The 20,323-nt window shown below is 50.0% G+C and overlaps 1 protein-coding gene across 5 annotated transcripts in view; it reads left to right on the forward strand.

Moving 5' to 3' along the window:
* NOS1 (nitric oxide synthase 1) overlaps positions 1 to 20,323 on the forward strand; it is a 153,272-nt gene that overhangs the window by 122,608 nt on the left and 10,341 nt on the right. For 4 of the 5 annotated variants that reach the window (XM_066260480.1, XM_066260482.1, XM_066260481.1 and 1 more), the window contains 9 exons: positions 602 to 706; positions 1,247 to 1,305; positions 2,266 to 2,367; positions 4,454 to 4,570; positions 6,664 to 6,838; positions 11,177 to 11,315; positions 11,731 to 11,809; positions 18,036 to 18,229; positions 19,732 to 19,901. In XM_066260480.1, the coding sequence (XP_066116577.1) occupies positions 602 to 706; positions 1,247 to 1,305; positions 2,266 to 2,367; positions 4,454 to 4,570; positions 6,664 to 6,838; positions 11,177 to 11,315; positions 11,731 to 11,809; positions 18,036 to 18,229; positions 19,732 to 19,901 (1,140 nt within the window). The remainder of the gene's footprint in view (positions 1 to 601; positions 707 to 1,246; positions 1,306 to 2,265; positions 2,368 to 4,453; positions 4,571 to 6,663; positions 6,839 to 11,176; positions 11,316 to 11,730; positions 11,810 to 18,035; positions 18,230 to 19,731; positions 19,902 to 20,323) is intronic. The other variant, XM_066260484.1, reaches the window with a different exon arrangement.

Genomic DNA, 20,323 nt, shown 5'->3' on the forward strand with positions numbered 1-20,323 from the left:
TAATCTCTAAAAGAGAGGGACAGAGGATGTAAATGTTTCCCACGCATTATTTCAAGGAGCATCTCCGGCAACCAGGCTTCCCTAGAACCTACTTTGAGAAATGTTGTTCAAGCCATGCTGAGATATAGGGCAATCATCTTTCCCTAGAACAGGTATCTCAGACTTGTTTGACCCAAGTCCCCCACACTGCTGAAGGGAAGATTGGAAAGGAGGCCAAGCAGACAGTTGGTCAGATCTAGCCAGCCAGGTCATTCCCAGCCTAGATGTGGTCAAGAAGGTCAGTAGGTTGTAGATAGCTAAAGAGTCTCAATCAGGACCTGTCCTCACAGGCAGCCAGCCCCTCGCACCATGGCTCCAGATGCTCTACAGTCCATCGAAAGGCCTCGCACTACCAAAGAGCTTTCAGCTCTGCCCACTGTAGCCCACTGAGATAGTGACACCCAAAACTTTTGGTTCTTACAATGAAGATGGCTCGGGATGACTCATCTTCTTCCTCTCTCTCTCATCTCCTTCCCGCATCGCTTCCTGTCCTCACCCACCTCCTCTCTCTCTCCTCATCACCTCTCTTCCTACCTCTGTCCCCTGCCATCCCCTCACCCAGGTGATGTCCATGGAAGAATATGACATTGTGCACCTGGAACATGAAACTCTGGTCCTGGTGGTCACCAGCACCTTTGGCAATGGAGACCCCCCTGAAAATGGAGAGGTAAGCTGAGTTTTCACCTGTTCTAGCATGTGGTTCCATCAGCAGGGAGAAGGAGGGGCTAGGGTGACACTCACTCTTCAGTAGCAAACTGTCCCAGAGCCTCACAGACAGTGATTTCAATCTGGACCCACCCTCGGCAAGGGTTGGACAATTCCAAGTCCTCAGTCTATTGGTGTCCAGTGACAAGCTGGTTCCTAGTGCAAATGTTATCACCTGAGTGAGCTACTTCTTTAGAATAGACGCTCTAACCAAGAACGTGGTGTCCCCTGCTCCAGATGAGTCAAATGGGGACAGTATTTTTATAGAGAGAAAGCCACAAAGGGGCTTTGTATGCCGGGGGTGGGGAGTCCACACCTGCAGTCCTCTAAGCCGCTGACCCTTCCATGTGTGGCGGCAGCTCCAGCCTCACCCCTTGCCATCCCGGCCCCAGGAGTCAGACTCCTCGTTTTGCAGCTAGGACCCCAGAATCCTCCGCACCTGGCCGTAGTCCGGTTTTAATAATCCATGCTTTACGTATCACTCACCCCTTTTGGTCCACAGAAATTTGGCTGTGCTTTGATGGAAATGAGGCTCCCCAACTCTGTGCACGAGGAGAGGAAGTAAGTGAATGACCCTCCAGGGTCACAGGACACCCCGTGGGGCTGACGGAAAATTGTCTTTTGGCACCTGGGGTTCACATCGGAGTTCGGGATGGATGTTGGTTGTGACCTCACGTCCATCTGTGACCGGTTCTAGCATGTGGGTGTCTGTGTCCCACTAGAGCGGATATTTTGGTCTCTGACTAGAAAATCTTGGGTTGGTCACTTCATAGCCCTGTGCCTCAGTTTCCCCCTCATCAAATAGGGCTTAGTATACCTGCCTGAACTTTCTCATGTGTTGGAATCACATTAGAAAATAGATGTGTACGTCCCGTTAGGAGTTAGGAGCACCGTGTAGGTATCGGTTGTCATCCCTCGCCTTTGCAAAACCTCCACTCAAAATCAGGGAAATGCACCGCCTTCCCTGGAACTTTCCATTTGAGGCTCCAGGTAGAGTTGCAGCGAAGGCAGAGCTTGCATTGGAAAAAAGGCAAAGAAATGGCTGTTGTCAAAGGATGTTCATGGTGAAATTGCATCTCGTGTGGGGCTGGGCTCTAAAGATGTTTCATAAGGTGAAAAACACCTGTAGCCAAAATTACCCTTGAACAGCCCTTAAATCCCCCATGAAGCCGAGTGCGTGTGGCACGTGCGCACTGAGCTGCCTTTCGGTGAGGCCGCACAGTGTCTCCTCCAGCACGGAGCAGACCCCGTCTTCAGCGGGGCAGCCAGGGCTGCAGATGGCTGTGTTTTGCAGAAAACCCCTCCTGGCCTTCCTGTAGCTGAGCACGTGTTGCCAAACTCACATACATTCCGTATCCAGGGGACAAAAGTGTCCCTTGTGCTCAGCCCCTATTCTGTGCCCAACTCCAGCACTCACTGTCCCGGCCCCTCTCCTCCCCACCCCGTCCTGGGTGGTCTCCAGCAGGCTCCCCTCACCCCTCCTTCAGGGAGAGATAGGGCACCATCCATTCTCCCCTCTAGGTACCCGGAACGCTTGCGTTTCTTTCCCCGTAAAGGGCCTCCCCTCCCCCGAGGTGACACAGAAGTCCGTGGTCTGGCTGCAGCCCGTGACAGCCAGCTCAGGTAGAGCATGTGTGCGTGGGTGTGCATGTGCATGCATGCACATGTGTGTGTGCGTGCATGCATGCATGTAGACGTGTGTGCACATGTGCACATGCATGCCCCATGCCAACACATCCAAGGCCACATCCAGGTTTCAAGGTAGACCTCAGTTCTAACCCAGGCTGTGCCACTAACCTACTAAGCGACCTTGAGCAGGTCCCTTGACCTCTCTGGGCCTCAGTCTTTCTCATCTGCCAAACGGGGAGAAGCTCTCTCTGCCCTGATCAGCTCTGGGAGCTGTTGCGAGGACCAGAGGATAACAATACAGGGGAGAGCATTTGGAAAAACCTCAACCCTCAGACAAATATACGTGCTGCTTCTCTTACCCCACACCATCCGCCGTGCCTCCCACACTAACAACACAGCCACCCCCTCATATGTTGCATGGTTTATTTGGCATAGTGACTCAATGGGCAACTATTTTTAGGGCAGAAAATACGCTTCCATATATTTAGAATTTTCCCGACACTGAAGCGAGAACTTTGTAGAACGTCCAGCTTAGACGCCCTGCTGCCAGAATGCGCTGTTTCTTTTTTCATCTCCTGTTCTCTGATTGGTGTATCGAGTTTTTGTGTTTTGTTATTTTTTGTTTTGTTTGGGGGTTTGGGTTTTTATGTTGGGTTGGTTTTAGTGGGTGTTTTTTGTGGGGGGGGTTGTTTGTTTGTTTGTTTTCTGGTCTTGGGGACTTTCTGGCTTTATGTTTTGTTTTTACCCTGCCTGAGAACAAAACATCACTTCTGGAGAAAAATTGGGAAATCAGGGTTTGGTTTTGTTTCCTCAAATCTCAAGGCTCTCAAGCCTGTAATGGTGACAGCTTCCTTCCCCTTCAAAACAACTTAATAAGAAGCCCTGTCTCCTTCCCTACCCGGTGACAGTGTCAAGCATGTCTCATGTGGACTTGAAATGTGGAAGGTGACAGACCCTTGAAACGTCTAGGGACCATAACCTTACAGAAAGAGCACTGTCTAATAAAACTTTCTAGGTTGATGTAAATGTTCTGTAGTTCTGCCACCCAACGCGGCCACCACTGGCCACGCGAGGTTGCTGAGCCCTTGACGTGTGGCAAGTGCACACAAGAAGCAGAACTTTTAATCTTATTTCATTGAATTAATTTAGCTTTAACTTTAAATAACCACAGGTAGTCCATGGTGACCACAGGGGACGATACAAATCTGGGTCCTGGCTACTTAACCTGAGGTCCGGGGACCAGCAGCGTTAGCATTTCCTGGGGGTTTATTACAAATGCAGCCTCAGGCCCTGCCCCGGACCTACTGAATCAGGATCTGCATAACGAGCCCCAGGCTGATTCTTCTGCATGTGCAAATATGGGGAGCAAGCGAGAGTGGTCTAATGGTTAGGGGTGGTCTGTTCTACTCCTGACTTCTTGCCGTTGAAATCATTTTGACTGTCTGGGTCTCAGTTTCCTGAGTTGACGGTGGTTAGAAACCTTTTATTTTTTATTAACTGAGAAGTGGGGAGGCAGAGAGACAGACTCCCACATGTACCCCAACCAGGATCTACCCGGCAAACCAACTAGGGGGCAATGCTCTGTCCATCTAGGGTCTGTTGCTCTGTTGGTCAGCAACCGAGCTATTTCAGTGCCTGAGGCAAGGCCATGGTACCATCCTCAGTGCCAGGGCCAACTTGCTCAATGAGTCATGGCTGCAGGAGGAGGGGAGAGAGAAAGAGGGAGAGAGAGAGGAAGGGATAGGGGTGGAGAAGCAGATGGTCACTTCTCCTGTGTGCCCTGACTGGGAATCAAACCTGGGACTTCAATGCACCGTGCCGATGCTCTACCACTGAGCCAACCAGCCAGGGCCCAAAAACCTTTTCATATGCACGAATCCAAGTACAGCTGGCTAGCCATGATCATGAGGTGGGTGAGGGTGATTTGATTTATTACAGAGGAGGCCACCAGAATGTTATGGTCTCACTCATCACACAAGAGAGGTTCCTAGAACCAGGACAGGTCATTTGGAGATACATCGGGGTGTTGACCTCAGGAGGCGCCTCCAAACAGGAGCTCATGACTCTGTCATTTTGGCAGGAGCTACAAAGTCCGGTTCAATAGCGTTTCCTCCTATTCCGACTCCCGCAAGTCGTCAGGCGATGGGCCGGACCTCAGGGACAACTTCGAGAGCGCCGGGCCCCTGGCAAATGTGAGGTAAGCCAGGGGCTCGGGCATCAGGGACAGGGAGGGCTCTAGGGGGGCTGGACCTAGTTACAGAGTGAGCAATGCTTAGTAAATAATCCAGATCACAGATTCCTGGCTATTGAAGTATTATGTCCATCAATACACATTTTTTTTTAATTAAATGTAATGGGTTGACATTGATCAGTAAGAGTACACAGGTTTCAGGTGAACATCTCTGTATTATTTGAACTGTTGGGCATTGTGTGCCCATCACCCAAGGTCAGATCATTTTCCATTGCCCTGTATTTGTCCCTCTTTACACCTCTTTCTCCCCAGCCCCTTTCCCCTGGTAACCACTAGTATACTTTTTAATAGACTTAATTTTTAAGCCGTTTTAGGTTCATAGCAAAATTGAGGAGAAGGTGCAGAGATTTCCCATTTACTTCCCGACCACCAAGGCGTGCACACATACTCACACACACACACACACACACACACTCACACACATACTCACACACACTCACACACATATACACACACTCACACACATATACACACACTCACACACACACTCACACATACTCACACACACACTCACATACACACACACACACTCACACACAGCCTTCTCTGCTGCCAACCTCCCACACCACCGTGTTGCATGTGTACCATTGTACTGTCCTCAGAAAGGCCCCGGGGTCCTGGGGGACGGGGTCAGGAGAGAAGAGGAGAGGGGATGGGAGAGCATGAATGTGGATTGGAGAGCAGTGGATTACTAGCCTATGTTAACTTTCATTTGACCCGTGAGCCACCTGCACCTGTCTCAGGTCCATCCTCCATGATGGAGAGTGTCTTCCCAAATTCTCCTGCCTCCTTCCCGCATCCCCCACCCCAGCCTCTCACCATCTCGGCCCCCTCATCCTAAAAAAAAAAAAAATGAGATTTGGGGACAAAGCCGGACGCTGTGTGGAGTAGGTTAAACAACTCCACTCCTTGGCTTGTCTGAGAGGGACAGTCTACAGCAGAACTCTCTGGCCTGGGGAGGAAGTGGGGTGGGTGTTCTTGCCCCACTTGTGAACCTGTCATTCCACTCCCAAAGAGGTCAAGACCTACAGCCAGCACCCAGCCCTGGAAGGGTGACACCAAGTGTCTGTAGGACAGTGAGCACTTGGCAGGAGGGGCCCTCTGAGGCACAGCCGTCCACTCCCCACACTGAAGCAGCCAGCCCCACCTCAACACAGACAGAAATCTCACTAACTTGAGCCACATCGATTCAAACAGCAACAGTTTCTTTGTGGTATCCATGCAAAGAGGGTCTGTGAAACAAATTAATTTCATGGAGGTCCCTGGGGGCCTCCATTGTTACAGGTTTCATTATCTCTGTACTTAAAACTGATCTCGTTTTGTAGAATTACAAAACCTGTAGAATGTAAGCTTTCTAATAATGTAGACTGATTTTCCCAATTAGGTCAGCTTAGAAAGGGACAGACAGGTTCTGCATGAAGGTTGTCCCCAACTCATCCTCCTTAGGACAAATTGGGAACTTTCTCCTGAGGACCGTATCACCTCGCAGAGAGACCAGAGGATGGGAGAATCCCCAGGTCTCAGGTGTAACGATGGCCTTCTCCAAATAGCCTTGGGATTACCTGACCACCATGGCTAAACGCAGTCCTACTGAGGATACCAGATGTATTAGTCTGCTTGGGTGGCCGTAACCAAATCCCACAGACCAAATGGCTTCAACAACGGAAATGTGTTTTTTCACAGTCAGAGAGGCTGGAAGTCCAAGATGGAGGTGCCAGAAGGACTGGTTTCTGATGAGACCTCTCTTCCTGGCTTGCAGACGGCCACCTTCTTGCTGTGTCCTCACATGGCCTTTCCGCTGCACATGTGCAGAGAGAGGAAGAGAGTATCTGGTGTCTTCCTCTTATAAGGACAGCAGTCCTGTTCAAGTAGGACCTTAATATCATGACCTCATTTAATCTCAGTTACCACCTTGAAGGTTCCATCTCTAGTTACCTTGGGGGATAGGAATTGAACATATGAATTTGGAGGGGCATAGTTCTATTCATAACACATCCCCAAAGTCCCCTAGCAAGGGCTTTCTGTTGTCTCCTTGGCAGGTTCTCGGTGTTTGGCCTTGGCTCTCGGGCATACCCTCACTTCTGCGCCTTCGGACACGCTGTGGACACCCTCCTGGAAGAGCTAGGGGGAGAGAGGATCCTGAAGATGAGGGAGGGCGATGAGCTTTGTGGGCAGGAGGAGGCTTTCAGGACCTGGGCAAAGAAGGTCTTCAAGGTAACCATCTTCCCGGATCTCAGAGGCCCAGGGGGAGAAGTCATTCTCCCTTTGACCCCCAAAGACAGACTACCTAATCCATCAGAAAGAGAAGAAACCTGAGAGAAGCCTGGCTCTTCCCCCACGTATCCATCGGGACACAGATTTAAACAACCCAGATGAGTTTGGGTGGCCTTGAAACATACTCTCCAGCCTGACTCCAACCTCCTGCATGATGGCGAAGGAGTGAGTGGGTCTACAAAAAAAAGTTACCGAGTCTTGGAATCTCAGGGCTGGGAGGAGTCCACCCCTCACTCCCATTTATGGATAAGTTGACAGAACACATGGAGTTACTTAACCAAACCAAGGGCCATGCCTTGACTTGGAACTCAATCTCACCAACTTGTCTACTTGGACAAGCTTATTCCTCTTGTGCAAGATATTCACTGGCCAATATGGTAGCCACTGGCCACACATGGCTGTTTAAACTTAAAGGTAGCTCTGGCTGGTTGGCTCAGTGGTAGAGTGTCGGCCCAGAGTATGGAAGTCCCAGGTTCGATTCCTGGTCTCACAGCACACAGAAGAAGTGACCATCTGCTCCTCTACCCACCCCCATTCTCCCACAGCCATGGCTCAAATGAGCAAGTTTTCCTTAGGCTCTGAGGATGGCTCCATGACCTCACCTCAGATGCTAAAAATAAGTTGGTTGCCAAGTAACAGAGCAGCAGTCCCAGATGAGCAGGATATCAGCCCCAGACAGGTTGCTAGGTGGATCCCAGTTGGGTGCTTGTGGGAGTCTGTTTGCCTCCCTGCCTCTCACTTGATTTTAAAAAAAAAAAAAAAAACCTTAAAGGTAAACTAATTGACATTAAATGTGATGAATGAGTAAATGAAATGTATGAAATACCATTCAGCCATAAAAAGGAATGAAGTCCTGACTCATGCTACTGCATAGATAAACTTTGAGAACGTGATGCTCAAAGTGAAGCCAGACACAAAGGTCACATATATTATATCACTTCTTTTATATGAAAAGTCAGGGATAGGCACCTCTATAGAGACAGAAAGTACATTAGTGGTTGCCAAGTTTTTGAGGAAGTGAAAATGGGAGTTACTGCTAATGGGCATGGGGTTCCTTTGGGGTCATGAAAATATCCCGTAAGTGGTTAGTGCTGGTGGTTGCACATTCTTATCAATATACAAAAAACCACTGAATTGTATGTTTTTTGTTTGTTTGTTTGTTTGTTTGTTTGTTTTTCTTTTTTTTTTTTTTTTCATTTTTCTGAAGCTGGAAACAGGGAGAGACAGTCAGACAGACTCCCGCATGCGCCCGACCGGGATCCACCCGGCACGCCCACCATGGGGCGACGCTCTGCCCACCAGGGGGCGATGCTCTGCCCCTCCGGGGCGTCGCCATGTTGGCGACCAGAGCCACTCTAGCGCCTGAGGCAGAGGCCACAGAGCCATCCCCAGCGCCCGGGCCATCTTTGCTCCAATGGAGCCTTGGCTGCGGGAGGGGAAGAGAGAGACAGAGAGGAAAGCGCGGCGGAGGGGTGGAGAAGCAAATGGGCACTTCTCCTGTGTGCCCTGGCCGGGAATCGAACCCGGGTCCTCCGCACGCTAGGCCGACGCTCTACCGCTGAGCCAACCGGCCAGGGCCGAATTGTATGTTTTTAATGGCAAATTTTACAGTATATAATTGTCTCTTTACCTTTAACAATATACAATTATATAAAATATAGCTGACATACATTATATATTAATTCTACATTCATGTATATGTGTATAAAGTAAATTGGATGGCAACGTCTATTTCTCGGTAGCACTAGACACATTTCGGGTGCTCAGAAACCACCAGTGGCAAGCGGTCACCATATCAGACAGCACAGGACAATCCCATCACATTAGAACATCCTATTCTAGACACGCAGTCACAGAAGAATGAGTGAATGATGGCCTCCTATCTGCATGTGAGGCACGCTTCAGTTGGCCTCCTGGGGGAAACAAAAAAGCAATGATTGTAGACCCACTTTGACCTGCTCCTTCCTTGGCCCTGGAATACCTTCTTATCAGCAACCCCTGGAGAAGGGGGCTATGCCACCTTATACTTCGCATTCTGAAAGCAAATGCCGGAAGAGCAGGAGGGGAAACTGAGGCCTCTGGGCAATAGAGATATCTGTGCAGGGACGCTGTGTCGATAAGCTTCTTCCTGCATTTCTTCCTAGACAAGAAGAAAAGAGATACGTAGGCTTTTTTTTTTTCACACCGCAAAGTAACTGTTTGGTTCTCGACCTCGATCAGCCAACGTTGAGCACCCAGATGCAGGGCCTGTTACAAGCCAGCCTGTCCTTTCGCTGCCCCCCCCCCCACCGGGTTCCCGTCATCCTCACAGTCCACCCCCAGCCCTGGCAGCCACGAGCCTACTTCCTGTCTCCATGGGTTTGCCTATTCAGCCCCTTTTGTATGAACCTGGTCTGTCGTGCCTGACTTCTTCCACTGTAGCACAATGTTTTCAAGGTTCATCCACATTGCAGCATTGTAGTGCTCCACTCCTTTATTTCATTTTAAAAGATTTCCTTTTTTGTGATTGCAATCAAGTGACAAGGACGTACAGAGAGTTCCTTCACCCACCTTGCCTGTTAACATAACTGTGGCCCCCTTGCCAAAACGAGGAGGAGCATTAGTACAGTAACAGGAATTAAACTACAGGCTTTATTCAGGTGTCACCAGGTTTCCCTCTGATGCCCCTTTTTCTGTTTGAAGATAAAATCCGGGGACCATGTTAAGTCCTAATGTCCCTTTCATCCCCTCGGCTGTGTTTCTCAGTCTTTTCTTTTATAGTCTTGAAAATTTTGAAGAGTACTGCTGAGGCATTTTGTAGTATGTCCCTCAACCTGACTTTGTCTCATGCTCTTCTCAAGATTAGAGTGGGGCGAGGGGTTTGAGGGGAAGAATAGCACAGAAGTGAGGCATCCTCATCACATCATACCAGAGTACCTGGGGTTGACAGGACTGATTTTGGAGATGTTAACCCCGATCACTCATGAAAGTACATTTCTTTTTTATGGCCAATAATATTCCATTGTATGGATATACCACATCTGTTTATCCATTCGTCATTTGTTGGACATTGGGATCATCTCAAAAATCAACACGAGGCCAAAAATTGGTAAAAGCTCCCCTTGAAAAGCTTCTGAACGATCCATGGCTTTTATCTCAAAAAATAATGCTGAAGAGTAATTCTTAGAATCACTAAAGTTAGAGAACTTAAGACCTTGGCAAAAAAAAAAAAAAAGGAAAATTTATATGCAGGTATCCAGATATTCATTATATTTTGCCTTTAATGTAAAAGAGTTATATACTAAACAGATGTTAAGTCCTAAAGTCAGTGGTAAATATGATATGTCCAATCATCAAAGGCATTAAAAAAATATAGGATGGATTAGAGGGAGGGTGGGTGAGTGGTTAGTTGGATGGATGAGCGTGTGAGTGGGTGAGTGGATAATGGATGGGTGGATAGATGGATGGATGGATGGATGGATGGATGGATGGATGGATAGGTGGGTGGATGGATGGATGGGTCAGTGGATGGATGGGTAGATGGGTGGGTGGATGGGTGAGTGGGTGAGTGAGTGGATGATGGATGGATGGACAGGTGAGTGAGTGGATGATGGATGGATGGATGGATGGATGAATGAGTATGGATAGGTGGGTGGATGGAGTGGATGGATGGGTTGGTGGGTGGATGGATGGATGGGTCAGTGGATGGATGGGTAGATGGGTGGGTGGATGGGTGAGTGGGTGAGTGAGTGGATGATGGATGGATGGACAGGTGAGTGAGTGGAGGATGGATGGATGGATGGATGGATGAATGAGTATGGATAGGTGGGTGGATGGAGTGGATGGATGGGTTGGTGGATGGATGGGTAGATGAGTGGGTGGATGGGTGAGTGGGTGGGTGAGTGGATGACGAATGGATGGGTGAGTGAGTGGATGATGGATGGATGGATGGCTGGGTGGGTGGGTGGATGGATGGGTGGACAGATGGGTGGGTAGGTGGGTGGATGAATGGGTGGATAGGTGGATGGATGGGTGGGTGGATGGATGGATGAGTGGGTGAGTGAGTGGATGACGGATGGATGGGTGAGTGAGTGGAGGATGGATGGATGGATGGATGGATGGATGGATGGATGGGACGGTGGATAGATGGGTAGATGGGTGGGTGGATGGGTAAGTGGGTGGGTGAGTGGATGACAGATGGATGGATGGGTGAATGGATGGATACATATGACTTGGAGCTGTTGGAAAGGAGTCCATCTTGGCTGACAGAGGTCACTGACAGCCCTGTGTGTGCCACAGGCAGCCTGTGATGTGTTCTGCGTGGGAGATGACGTCAACATTGAGAAGGCGAACAATTCCCTCATCAGCAATGACCGCAGCTGGAAGAGGAACAAGTTCCGCCTCACCTATGTGGCTGAAGCCCCAGAACTTACACAAGGTACTCCTCGCCCCTCTCCCGGGTAAGCATTCATGACAGCGGGAAACAGGAAAGTCGGGAGCTCTCACCTCTGGAAGGTGCTTAGAGAAAGTGAGTTTCATTGCTTTGGTCTCCCTCCCAAAACAAATACACTGCTACTGCCCTACACTTTGTAAAATGTATGTGTGGACGCATCTCTCTCCAGGAGTATGAGGACCCTGGCCCCCACCCTCTTCTCAGCTAAGTCCAGCCAGATCTGCTTCCCATTCTGCATTATCCACAACCACCCAACCAAAGCCTGCCCAACCTCTTCTCTTTTACCTCTTCCCTTTACTCCAGAGGACAGTGGAGGAGTGAGTAGAGGGTCAGTAGAAGCCAAAGATGTCCACTGACAAGTGTTTAACCCCTTTCAGGAAGACTGTTTTGCTCCCCGCAGGTCTGTCCAATGTCCACAGAAAGCGAGTCTCGTCTGCTCGTCTCCTCAGCCGTCAAAACCTTCAGAGTCCTAAATCCAGGTAGGCACACCTTGGTCACTCACTTGAGTCACCCACCTCTGCTCTGGAAGCCCCCATAAGAGGGCAGGAGCGCCTGCTGACTCCAAGGACTAGGTTCCTGTTACCGTCCCAAGTGCCATCGAGACCCCTTGGCTGTGTTGCAGCATCTTGGTTTCCTGCTTTGCCTTCGCCAGGCTCTAGCCTAGAGGCCGGAGAAGGAGGTGGTGGTGATCCCTGGGGAAGGAAAAAAGAGAATGGTTTTATAAAGGAGTTTTAATATAGACCACTCCCTTGCAGAACTGCTAAGGGTACCATAGCATCTTGGTCAAAATCACTTAATCCAGGCATTTCCTCCTTGCAATGGTTCTCCTCTGGAGTCCTGCTTAAATTCCTTTGGAATGACGGGAGGCTCATTACCGTGCAAAAAGAGCCACCGTGTGTTTCGAAGTCCTAATTTTTAGAAATAGTCTTACGATTGCGTAGAACCAAAGCCTATCTTCCTAGCACTTTGTTTTGGTCCCGGTTACGCTCCCCAGTGACACCTGAAACAAACTCAAATCTTCCAGAGAAGACACCCCCAAAGAGCCAAGACCTTGACCGATCTCTCCCAGGCCCACATTCGTTCCATTTGCTCTTCCTGAGACCTACTTTCCCATACTTTGTCCTGCTGGAAGTGTCGTTCTCAGCCCTGGTCCCAGTGCCGTGGAGGTCCTGTGGTCCCTGCCAAGTGTGCTGAGGCTATTCCTGCCCTCCCAGATCGGAACACAGCCGCCGCCGCTGCCCGAGACGGCACATGTTCTAAGAGCCACGCTGACCTCCCTTTTAAGCTTGTCTATCCTCTACTCTTAGCTTCCAAGTATTTTTAGAGTGATCCAGTCTATCCATCCCATCACCCGGATAAGTAAAATTTCTAACACCCATGAAAGTTTTAAAGACCTTTTTCATTGTTCCCTATTGACTGGAACATCTTTCACTTTGAAATCGTAGCCCATGGCGATCTTTGGGAAGCTTGATTCTCTGCATGCATGGCATAGGACAAAGAGTGATCTCTCGAGCTGGACAACTCTGGGTTCTAACCCCAGCTCTGCCACAGCAACAGCTGTGTGACCTCAGGCAAGGCCCTCAGGCCCTCCGAGCCTAACACCTTCCCTAAAATAAGAATGGGAGCTGTGATGACAGCTGACATTTATCCTGCACTTCATGTGTGCGCTGAGCACCATCCTGAGCCCGTTCTGTGTGGGATCGCCTGTAGTTTTGATTACCTCAAGAAGCAGGTACCGTTATCATCCACAGTTTAAATGTGAGAAATGACTATTAGAAAATGCAAGTGACTTTTTCTAGGTCACACGGACTGGGTTTCTCTGACTCCAAAGTCAGTACATACCGAATGCCCGTGCACGTGGCGTCCACCGCGCCGCAAGACAGCTCTATCAGAGATACCTTCTCAGAGCAGAGGTGTGATGGGTTCCACTACCATTCTGTGTCCACTGCAGCTTCATATGACTGCAAACTTGGCATGCGTGCTTTCTTACGTGGACTTCGAGACTAGGACCAACAGGTTGGAACCCCAAGGCTCTCCCTGTTCTCCTCTAGGTCCTCATACATGAAAGAGATGGATTGGGAAGACGATCCCTCTGAATAGCTAGTTAAATGGCCATAATCACAACATAACAACCTCTGATATAGAAAAGGACTCTGCATTTGAAATACTGCACATCTCTCTGCCCCTTTCTGCCCTGTGCAAAGGCATGCCTTAAGTAGTGTTAGAAAGGAAAGGGAAGAAGCATCTACTAGAAATTTCTTTCAGCGACAAACTGTGCAAGACCAAACCCCCCAAAATCACTTTCTAAACCATAATATCTAAAATGCAAGTTAATTTGCAATGTTTTGATGCTACGCTGGACCCAAAGTCCCAGAATAATTGTCCTCCCCCCCCCCACCTCTGGAAGACAGCAACTGACTCACGCTGAGGGGCTCACCCAAGAGGATTTCAACAGGGTTTGGCACAAAAAGGATCAGTGTGTGTCTAGGTGTTTACCTCTTGAAAAGGCTGCTGCTCTGTACCACTACCTGTTTTTAGGCTTACTACCTTTTCCAGCTTTATAAAGGTTTTTTTTTTTTTTAATCTTTCTGAAGCTGGAAACGGGGAGAGACAGTCAGACTCCCTCATTCGCCCGACCGGGATCTACCCGGCACGCCCACCAGGGGGCGATGCTCTGCCCCTCCGGGGCGTCGCTCTGCCGCGACCAAAGCCACTCTAGCGCCTGGGGCAGAGGCCAAGGAGCCATCCCCAGCGCCCGGGCCATCCTTGCTCCAATGGAGCCTCGCTGCGGAAGGGGAAGAGAGAGACAGAGAGGAAGGAGAGGGGGAGGGGTGGAGAAGCAGATGGGCGCTTCTCCTGTGTGCCCTGGCCAGGAATCAAACCCGGGACCCCTGCATGCCAGGCCGACGCTCTACCACTGAGCCAACCGGCCAGGGCCTATAAAGGTTTTTTAAGGGTTAATTGAGTGGAAAAGCAGACTACTCTCTCCCTTTTCTCACTGCCTGAGGCCCAAGTCCAGCTGTTTGGTCCAGGAGGCTGTAAGCCAACTACCACCAATCAGCCCCACTGGAGACTTGTAATTGCAAACAAAGTGCTTAAGAGAAAGTAAACAGCCTTTTGAGGGAGGGTCCTTGCAAGTCTGAAGAGAGAAGTGGATGCAGTTCCTGCCTGGCCAGGAATAAGTTTCCTAACGCATGAGCACCAATTAGCAAACAGTACAGAAGACAGTCTAATGGAACGCTGATGGGTGGGGTGCAGGTGGAGGTCCTGGGACTCAGAAGGAGGAGGGAGAATGCAGGACAGGCCTTAGATCGGCAGTGAGAATGTGGAGGGGCCTGTAGGGGAAGGGGTTGGCGAAAACAATGGTACATGGGGCCTTAGCACTTCTATCTTAGCGGTCGGTGGGACCTTTCAATGGGGTCCTCGATGGTGGAACACTGGATTTCCATCCCCCTGGGGCACACGGCCTCTCCCCAGCCTTCCCCGTGGTAGCAGAGAACATCAGCATAAGCCTTAAGCCAAAAACACAAGTCTCCTCCCTGCTGCCCCTCACACTGCACATCTAACCCTCATCCGCCACCTTGAGCAAAGCCCTGATGACCTCAGATCTGAGTGGCTGCCCCAGACACCTAACCTGTCTCCTTGTTTCTTGGCTTTGCCTTCAGAGATTCAATTTCCAAACAGCAGCCAGAGTCTTCCTTTAAAAAGGTACATTGAAACCCATCCCTCCCCGGTTCTCTAGCCTCCAGTGGTTTCCCACTGAACAGAGGCACGACGCAAACTCCTTGCCATGACGGGTGGTGACCTCTGTCCAGATCTCTGACCTCCTTCTTCCACCACTCAGCAATGTGTTGATCTCTCTCCAAACACTCCAGCCTCCTTTTCTACCTCAGGTCCTTGGCACGTGCTACTGCTCCTTTCAGGAACACTGTCCCGTCCCCATTCCCCCCCCACCCACCCAGATCTTGGCATGCCTACTCCTTCTCATTGTTCAGGTCTCCACTCAAATGCTGCACTACTAGAGAGGCCTCCACGGCCATCCTATCCAATCATCTCTGAGCCCACTGCCCCCAACCCCTCACTACCCGCACTGCCAACCCCATTTGAGATCATTTTAAGATACTTCCCAATGAAAACAGGGTAGACTGTCTTCATCCATCACTCTCTCACCAGTGCCTAGAACAGTGCTTGACACTCTCTATAAATTTGTTGAATGAACCTATTAACTCAAACTGCTTTTGACAATGTTTACCCTTTCCACAGAAGATGAAACATTAGCTTTTTTTTTTTTAATTAAAGAAGAGTCTGGACATTAGCAGACTCTTCTTTAATCTGGCAGCCTGGCATTGAGCCTCTGTCAAGCACTGGCACGCAGGCCTGTGTGTTTGTTATATTTCTATGTGTGGATATAAATGCCTCACAAGCAAGGGCTACTCTGGAGGAGGAGGTGGAGAAGGAAGGCTCAAACGGCTGCCACCTCCCCGATACTCCCCTTTCTTTATCCCCTAACACTTTTCAGTGGTCCGTATGTGTTCCAAGGTTTAAAAAAAAGTCTAGAAATGTTTTAGGCTTAGAAGCCTAAGAAACCCCCAACAGAACTGAAATGTAAGACAACCGGTCTCCAGGCTAGTGCTACCCATCAGGGATCAGCTTCCGGCTAAGCCTCAAGGACCCGCCCATCAAGGTGCCTGGCAACCATGCAGCAAGTGGTATCTGCTCAGTGCCTTGCAAAGTCCCACTGGTTAAAGTCTCAGCACAGGCAGAACCTGGACTGACATTCTAGCTCACTTGCCAGCTACATCCCTATCCTGGCCCCTTTATCATCTGCCTGACTCCCTTCTGCCACATTCTAGAGGACTGGGGCAAGGGGCCATGAAAGTGAGCAAGTTTGGGGCCTCTGCGTCTCTATTTTGTACCGGCCAAAAAGAACAGAGGCAAGTATACCTCCCAAAGAAGTCGTGATGATCTGGGAGAAAGTGAGAATTGATTTGCCAGCCTTTCAAAGGCTTCCTGTGGTTGTCTCCGAGTCTTCCACATTAGCGACTCCACAGCGCCACCTGCTGGCTGTCTGCCTCCACTAAGTCCCTTCCTGGAGCTAGGCGGGGATGCGGGTGGGATATGTCTTGGCTCTCTGGGAACCAAGAGGGTGTGAGCTCAGAACAGTAGAGGTCATGCAAGTTCCTATAACTGACAAAATCAGTACCCCAGAGAGGGCAAAATCTGCGCAGAGAAGGAGAATGGGACCCTAGACCGTAACACCGCCATGCACAATTTCAATCACCAGATTCCCCAATAAACAAAGGACGGAGGTGCCTTGCTTCAAAAACATTACTTGACACCCTCAAAAGCGAGTGTGCCAGCGAAGCTATTTTTCATAATGGTAGCTATTTGCAGCACAAAACGGCTCTTGGTGACGCAAAAAACTCCTTTCAATAGCCTGTCCCCTTGGTTTATCCAAGTGTTGATTATTCAAGGGAAAATATGAAACTTCACATGGAATATTAAGTTCTCCATCAACTGAAAACCAATTGGCCACAAAGAAAAAAACAGCTCTGCAATGCATCTGTAACCCGAGGTGTACGAAGGATTTGACTGACCGAAGTGTGAGCAATCCCAAAGTTTTCAGATAGGGTGTGAAACGGAGGATCTGTACTAAAACTTTTTAACAGGGCCAGAGTCATCCTCCTCTGAGAATTCATTCCTGAAGCCATTCCCTTAGCACGGGCCTCCTGCACTTGAAATACAGAAGTCCATGTGGAGGGCGCGATGGGCAGGTGTAAACGAGGTTCTCTCTGGGTTCTCTCCCAGGACCTCTCAGTTTTATAATATCCGTGGATTTGCGTTTAACAACAACCCGAGCTCCAGGCCAGGGCCTTGTCTGTTTTTCCATGACGACATGAGGACCTCCAGTTACAAAAGGGTGTGGGGCTTAGGATTCTGGGGCGGGGTGGGGGGTGGTGTCACAGATCGGAGACGCCACTGTCTTGGCTCCAATAGGGTCGTAGTTGCTGAAAGGACCCCCACTGGTACTGAGAACTAAGCCTGTTCTGGCTGCTAGGAGTCTGAGGTTCCTTCAACCAACAAATATTTCTTGAACATCTACTATGTGCTGTGCACTGTCCTCGGTGCTAGGCATAGAGCCGTAAACAAAACAGATCCATGCTGTTCTCTAGAGTTTACGTCTTCGTGGGGGCCAGCAGATAGGCAGGGGAACAGACCACAAATCAGATAAAAAAGTAAACTCTACTACAGGTCAGATGATGGCACCTGCTATGGAGAAAAGAAAAGCAGGGGCAGAAATATAGCAAAAAAAAAAAAAAAAAAAGCTCAGAGGACTAAACCCTGGAGGGGGAGGGATGGCAGTGGAAGAGGAGCCAATGACCAGAGGTTGGGGACACAGAAAGCAACCTGCAAAGGACTGCGTTCTAGAATCTGTGAGAAGGAGGAAGTAAGCCACCAGGGCCTGTGCTGCACCCGTGGCCAGCGTGAGCACTGGGCAGCGGCTGTTAGATTTGCAAGGAGGTGCTCACGGGTGACCTTGCTGAAAGCCGTGGTGTGGAGATGATGGGGACAGAAGCCTGGTTGGCTCGGGCCCCCAGGGGAATGGAAGGAGGGAAACTGCAGCCACAGGACCGACCAAGGAGCAAGGAAAGGGGGCAGGAGTTGGTGGCCCTTATCTGATTGTTCCCTGGTTCTTCCCTCTAGCCGATCAACCATCTTCGTGCGTCTCCACACCAACGGGAATCAGGAGCTGCAGTACCAGCCTGGAGACCACCTGGGCGTCTTCCCTGGCAACCGCGAGGACCTCGTGAATGCCCTGATCGAGCGACTGGAGGACGCGCCTCCTGTCAACCAGCTGGTGAAAATGGAGCTGCTGGAGGAGCGGAACACAGCTTTGGGTAATGGCGGCCACGCCAGGCACCCCGCCTGGCCACTCCCAAGAGCCCTTCCCTTGTCCTTTGTCCAGGAGTTTCAGAGGCAGTGTGTGTCTGGGAAAACAACAATGGGGACAGAAGTCTGGTTGGCTCTGGTGGGAAAGACACCCCTTCTTGGCCCCAATCGCCAATCCAGGTAGAGGAGTAGGGCTCTGTCGCTTCCAGCTTATGAGACAAAAGACTCCCCATTTCTGTTGGCTGAGCAACCTTGGCCCACCTGACTGACTGTCTACGATGCCCGACACCCATGGTTCATCATCGGGCTGATGTGAGCTTCTTCCTTTTTGTGTCATCCCTGCCCACAGAGTAAACAGCAGCTGAAATCTGGCCCTGCCCCCTCTTAGAATCCTCCTAGAAGCTCCATGGCCCACCAGGCATGAAACTGTATTTCTGACCTCATTAGATCAAGTTCCAACCTATTTCAGTGACCGTTCTTGATATTCCTGTTGAAGAACTTGCAAAGGCAGATGGGTCTCAGGGCTTCATCTCAGTAGGTACAAGGGAGCACAGGGCTCGGGTACGAGGCACAGCGGTGACCTTGCACGGCAGCCTGTGCTACAGTGACACCTCACCTTTGCAAAGGAGCGAGGGTGTGCAGTCAGGGCAGAAGGTGGAAGGAGCCTGTCGTCAAAGCCCTGGGGCAAACCCCTTTGGAGGGCACCACTTTGGAGAAACCTTCTCATAATAAACCCAAGCCAGCCAGTTCTTCCTCATGTTGGAACTGTGCCTTCTTGTCCTTTGAGTCCCTGATGAAGGAGAGGCTTGTGTTTAGGGCTTACATTGAATGAATGAAACGTACACAGAGGTGTACGTGTGCTAGCTAGAAGACGGACTGCCTCACTTTACACTTATGAGCTGTGTGACCGTGGGCCAATTCCTTAACCTCTCTGTGCTCCCACTGATCTCAATCGCAAAAGGGAGATTAACAATAGCACCTACTACTCTGGTTTCTCTTCAGATCGCATAAATCTTTCTCCTTTTTAACAATAGCACTTACTATCCCGGAGAGTCTCATGAGTTTGGGGAGATGAGAAGGATTGTACAAATCATAATATAAAGTGCTGAGAATAGTCCTTGCCATACGAAAGTAGTAGGCAAGTGTTAAAGCATGTTTATGGCTTTAAACACTTAGAATCCCACTCAGGAGTGAGGGGCTGATACCGCGAGAGGACAGACAGAGCCAAAATAGACTCCTCACTCACGCTCCGTTGGTGGCTCAGTGCGTAGAATGCCAGGGACTGTCTCGTGCTATTTTAATATTTGTTTGTTTGTTTGTTTAATTTTTGGACTAGTCCGCTCAGTGGGCTTTGGAATGGCTCCTTGCCCCATGAAGTGGAGATGGGGGACATGGAAGGTGGAGAGGGTGGTTGGGCTCAGCCAGCCCCATCCTAACTTGGACCCAAGCCCTCAGAGCTCAGACTGTCCTTCCCCCACCCGACCCCCTAACCGTCACTGGGCCTCCACAGGAGTTATCAGTAACTGGACGGATGAGCACCGCCTCCCGCCCTGCACCATCTTCCAGGCCTTCAAGTACTACCTGGACATCACCACGCCACCCACGCCACTGCAGCTGCAGCAGTTTGCCTCCTTGGCCACCAGCGAGAAAGAGAAGCAGCGTCTGCTGGTCCTCAGCAAGGTGGGTCCCTGCCTCCTACCACCCCAGGGGGTTCCTTTCCACCTCCTTTGTCCTTGGGGAATTGTACTATATAGTATTACAATGATATTCCAGCAGATGGCAGTCCTGAGCAAGCAGTCCCGATATCTAGTTTGCCAGCAAAGTCACCATATTGGCTGGTCCATGTGGGTAGGTCCTGACCTTCTCCTGATTCTAAGCCCTGATAGAACAAGAGTGACCTCATTGAATCTCAGAGTCCTTTGACCACAGCAGAAATTGCCATTCCTCCTTCCTTTGGAACCCTGGAGCTCTCTCTCATTAGTTCCATCTTAGCCAATGCTTAGAAGAAAAAGAAACAGAGAATCCCACAATGCCCTGTTTTAAAGATAAGCCTTTTCCAGTGCAGAGGAGCTATAGATGGGATTTCAAAGCAAAGGGGCCTC

The sequence above is a fragment of the Saccopteryx bilineata genome, chromosome 2 (assembly GCF_036850765.1).
Source record: "Saccopteryx bilineata isolate mSacBil1 chromosome 2, mSacBil1_pri_phased_curated, whole genome shotgun sequence".
NCBI lineage: Eukaryota > Metazoa > Chordata > Mammalia > Chiroptera > Emballonuridae > Saccopteryx > Saccopteryx bilineata.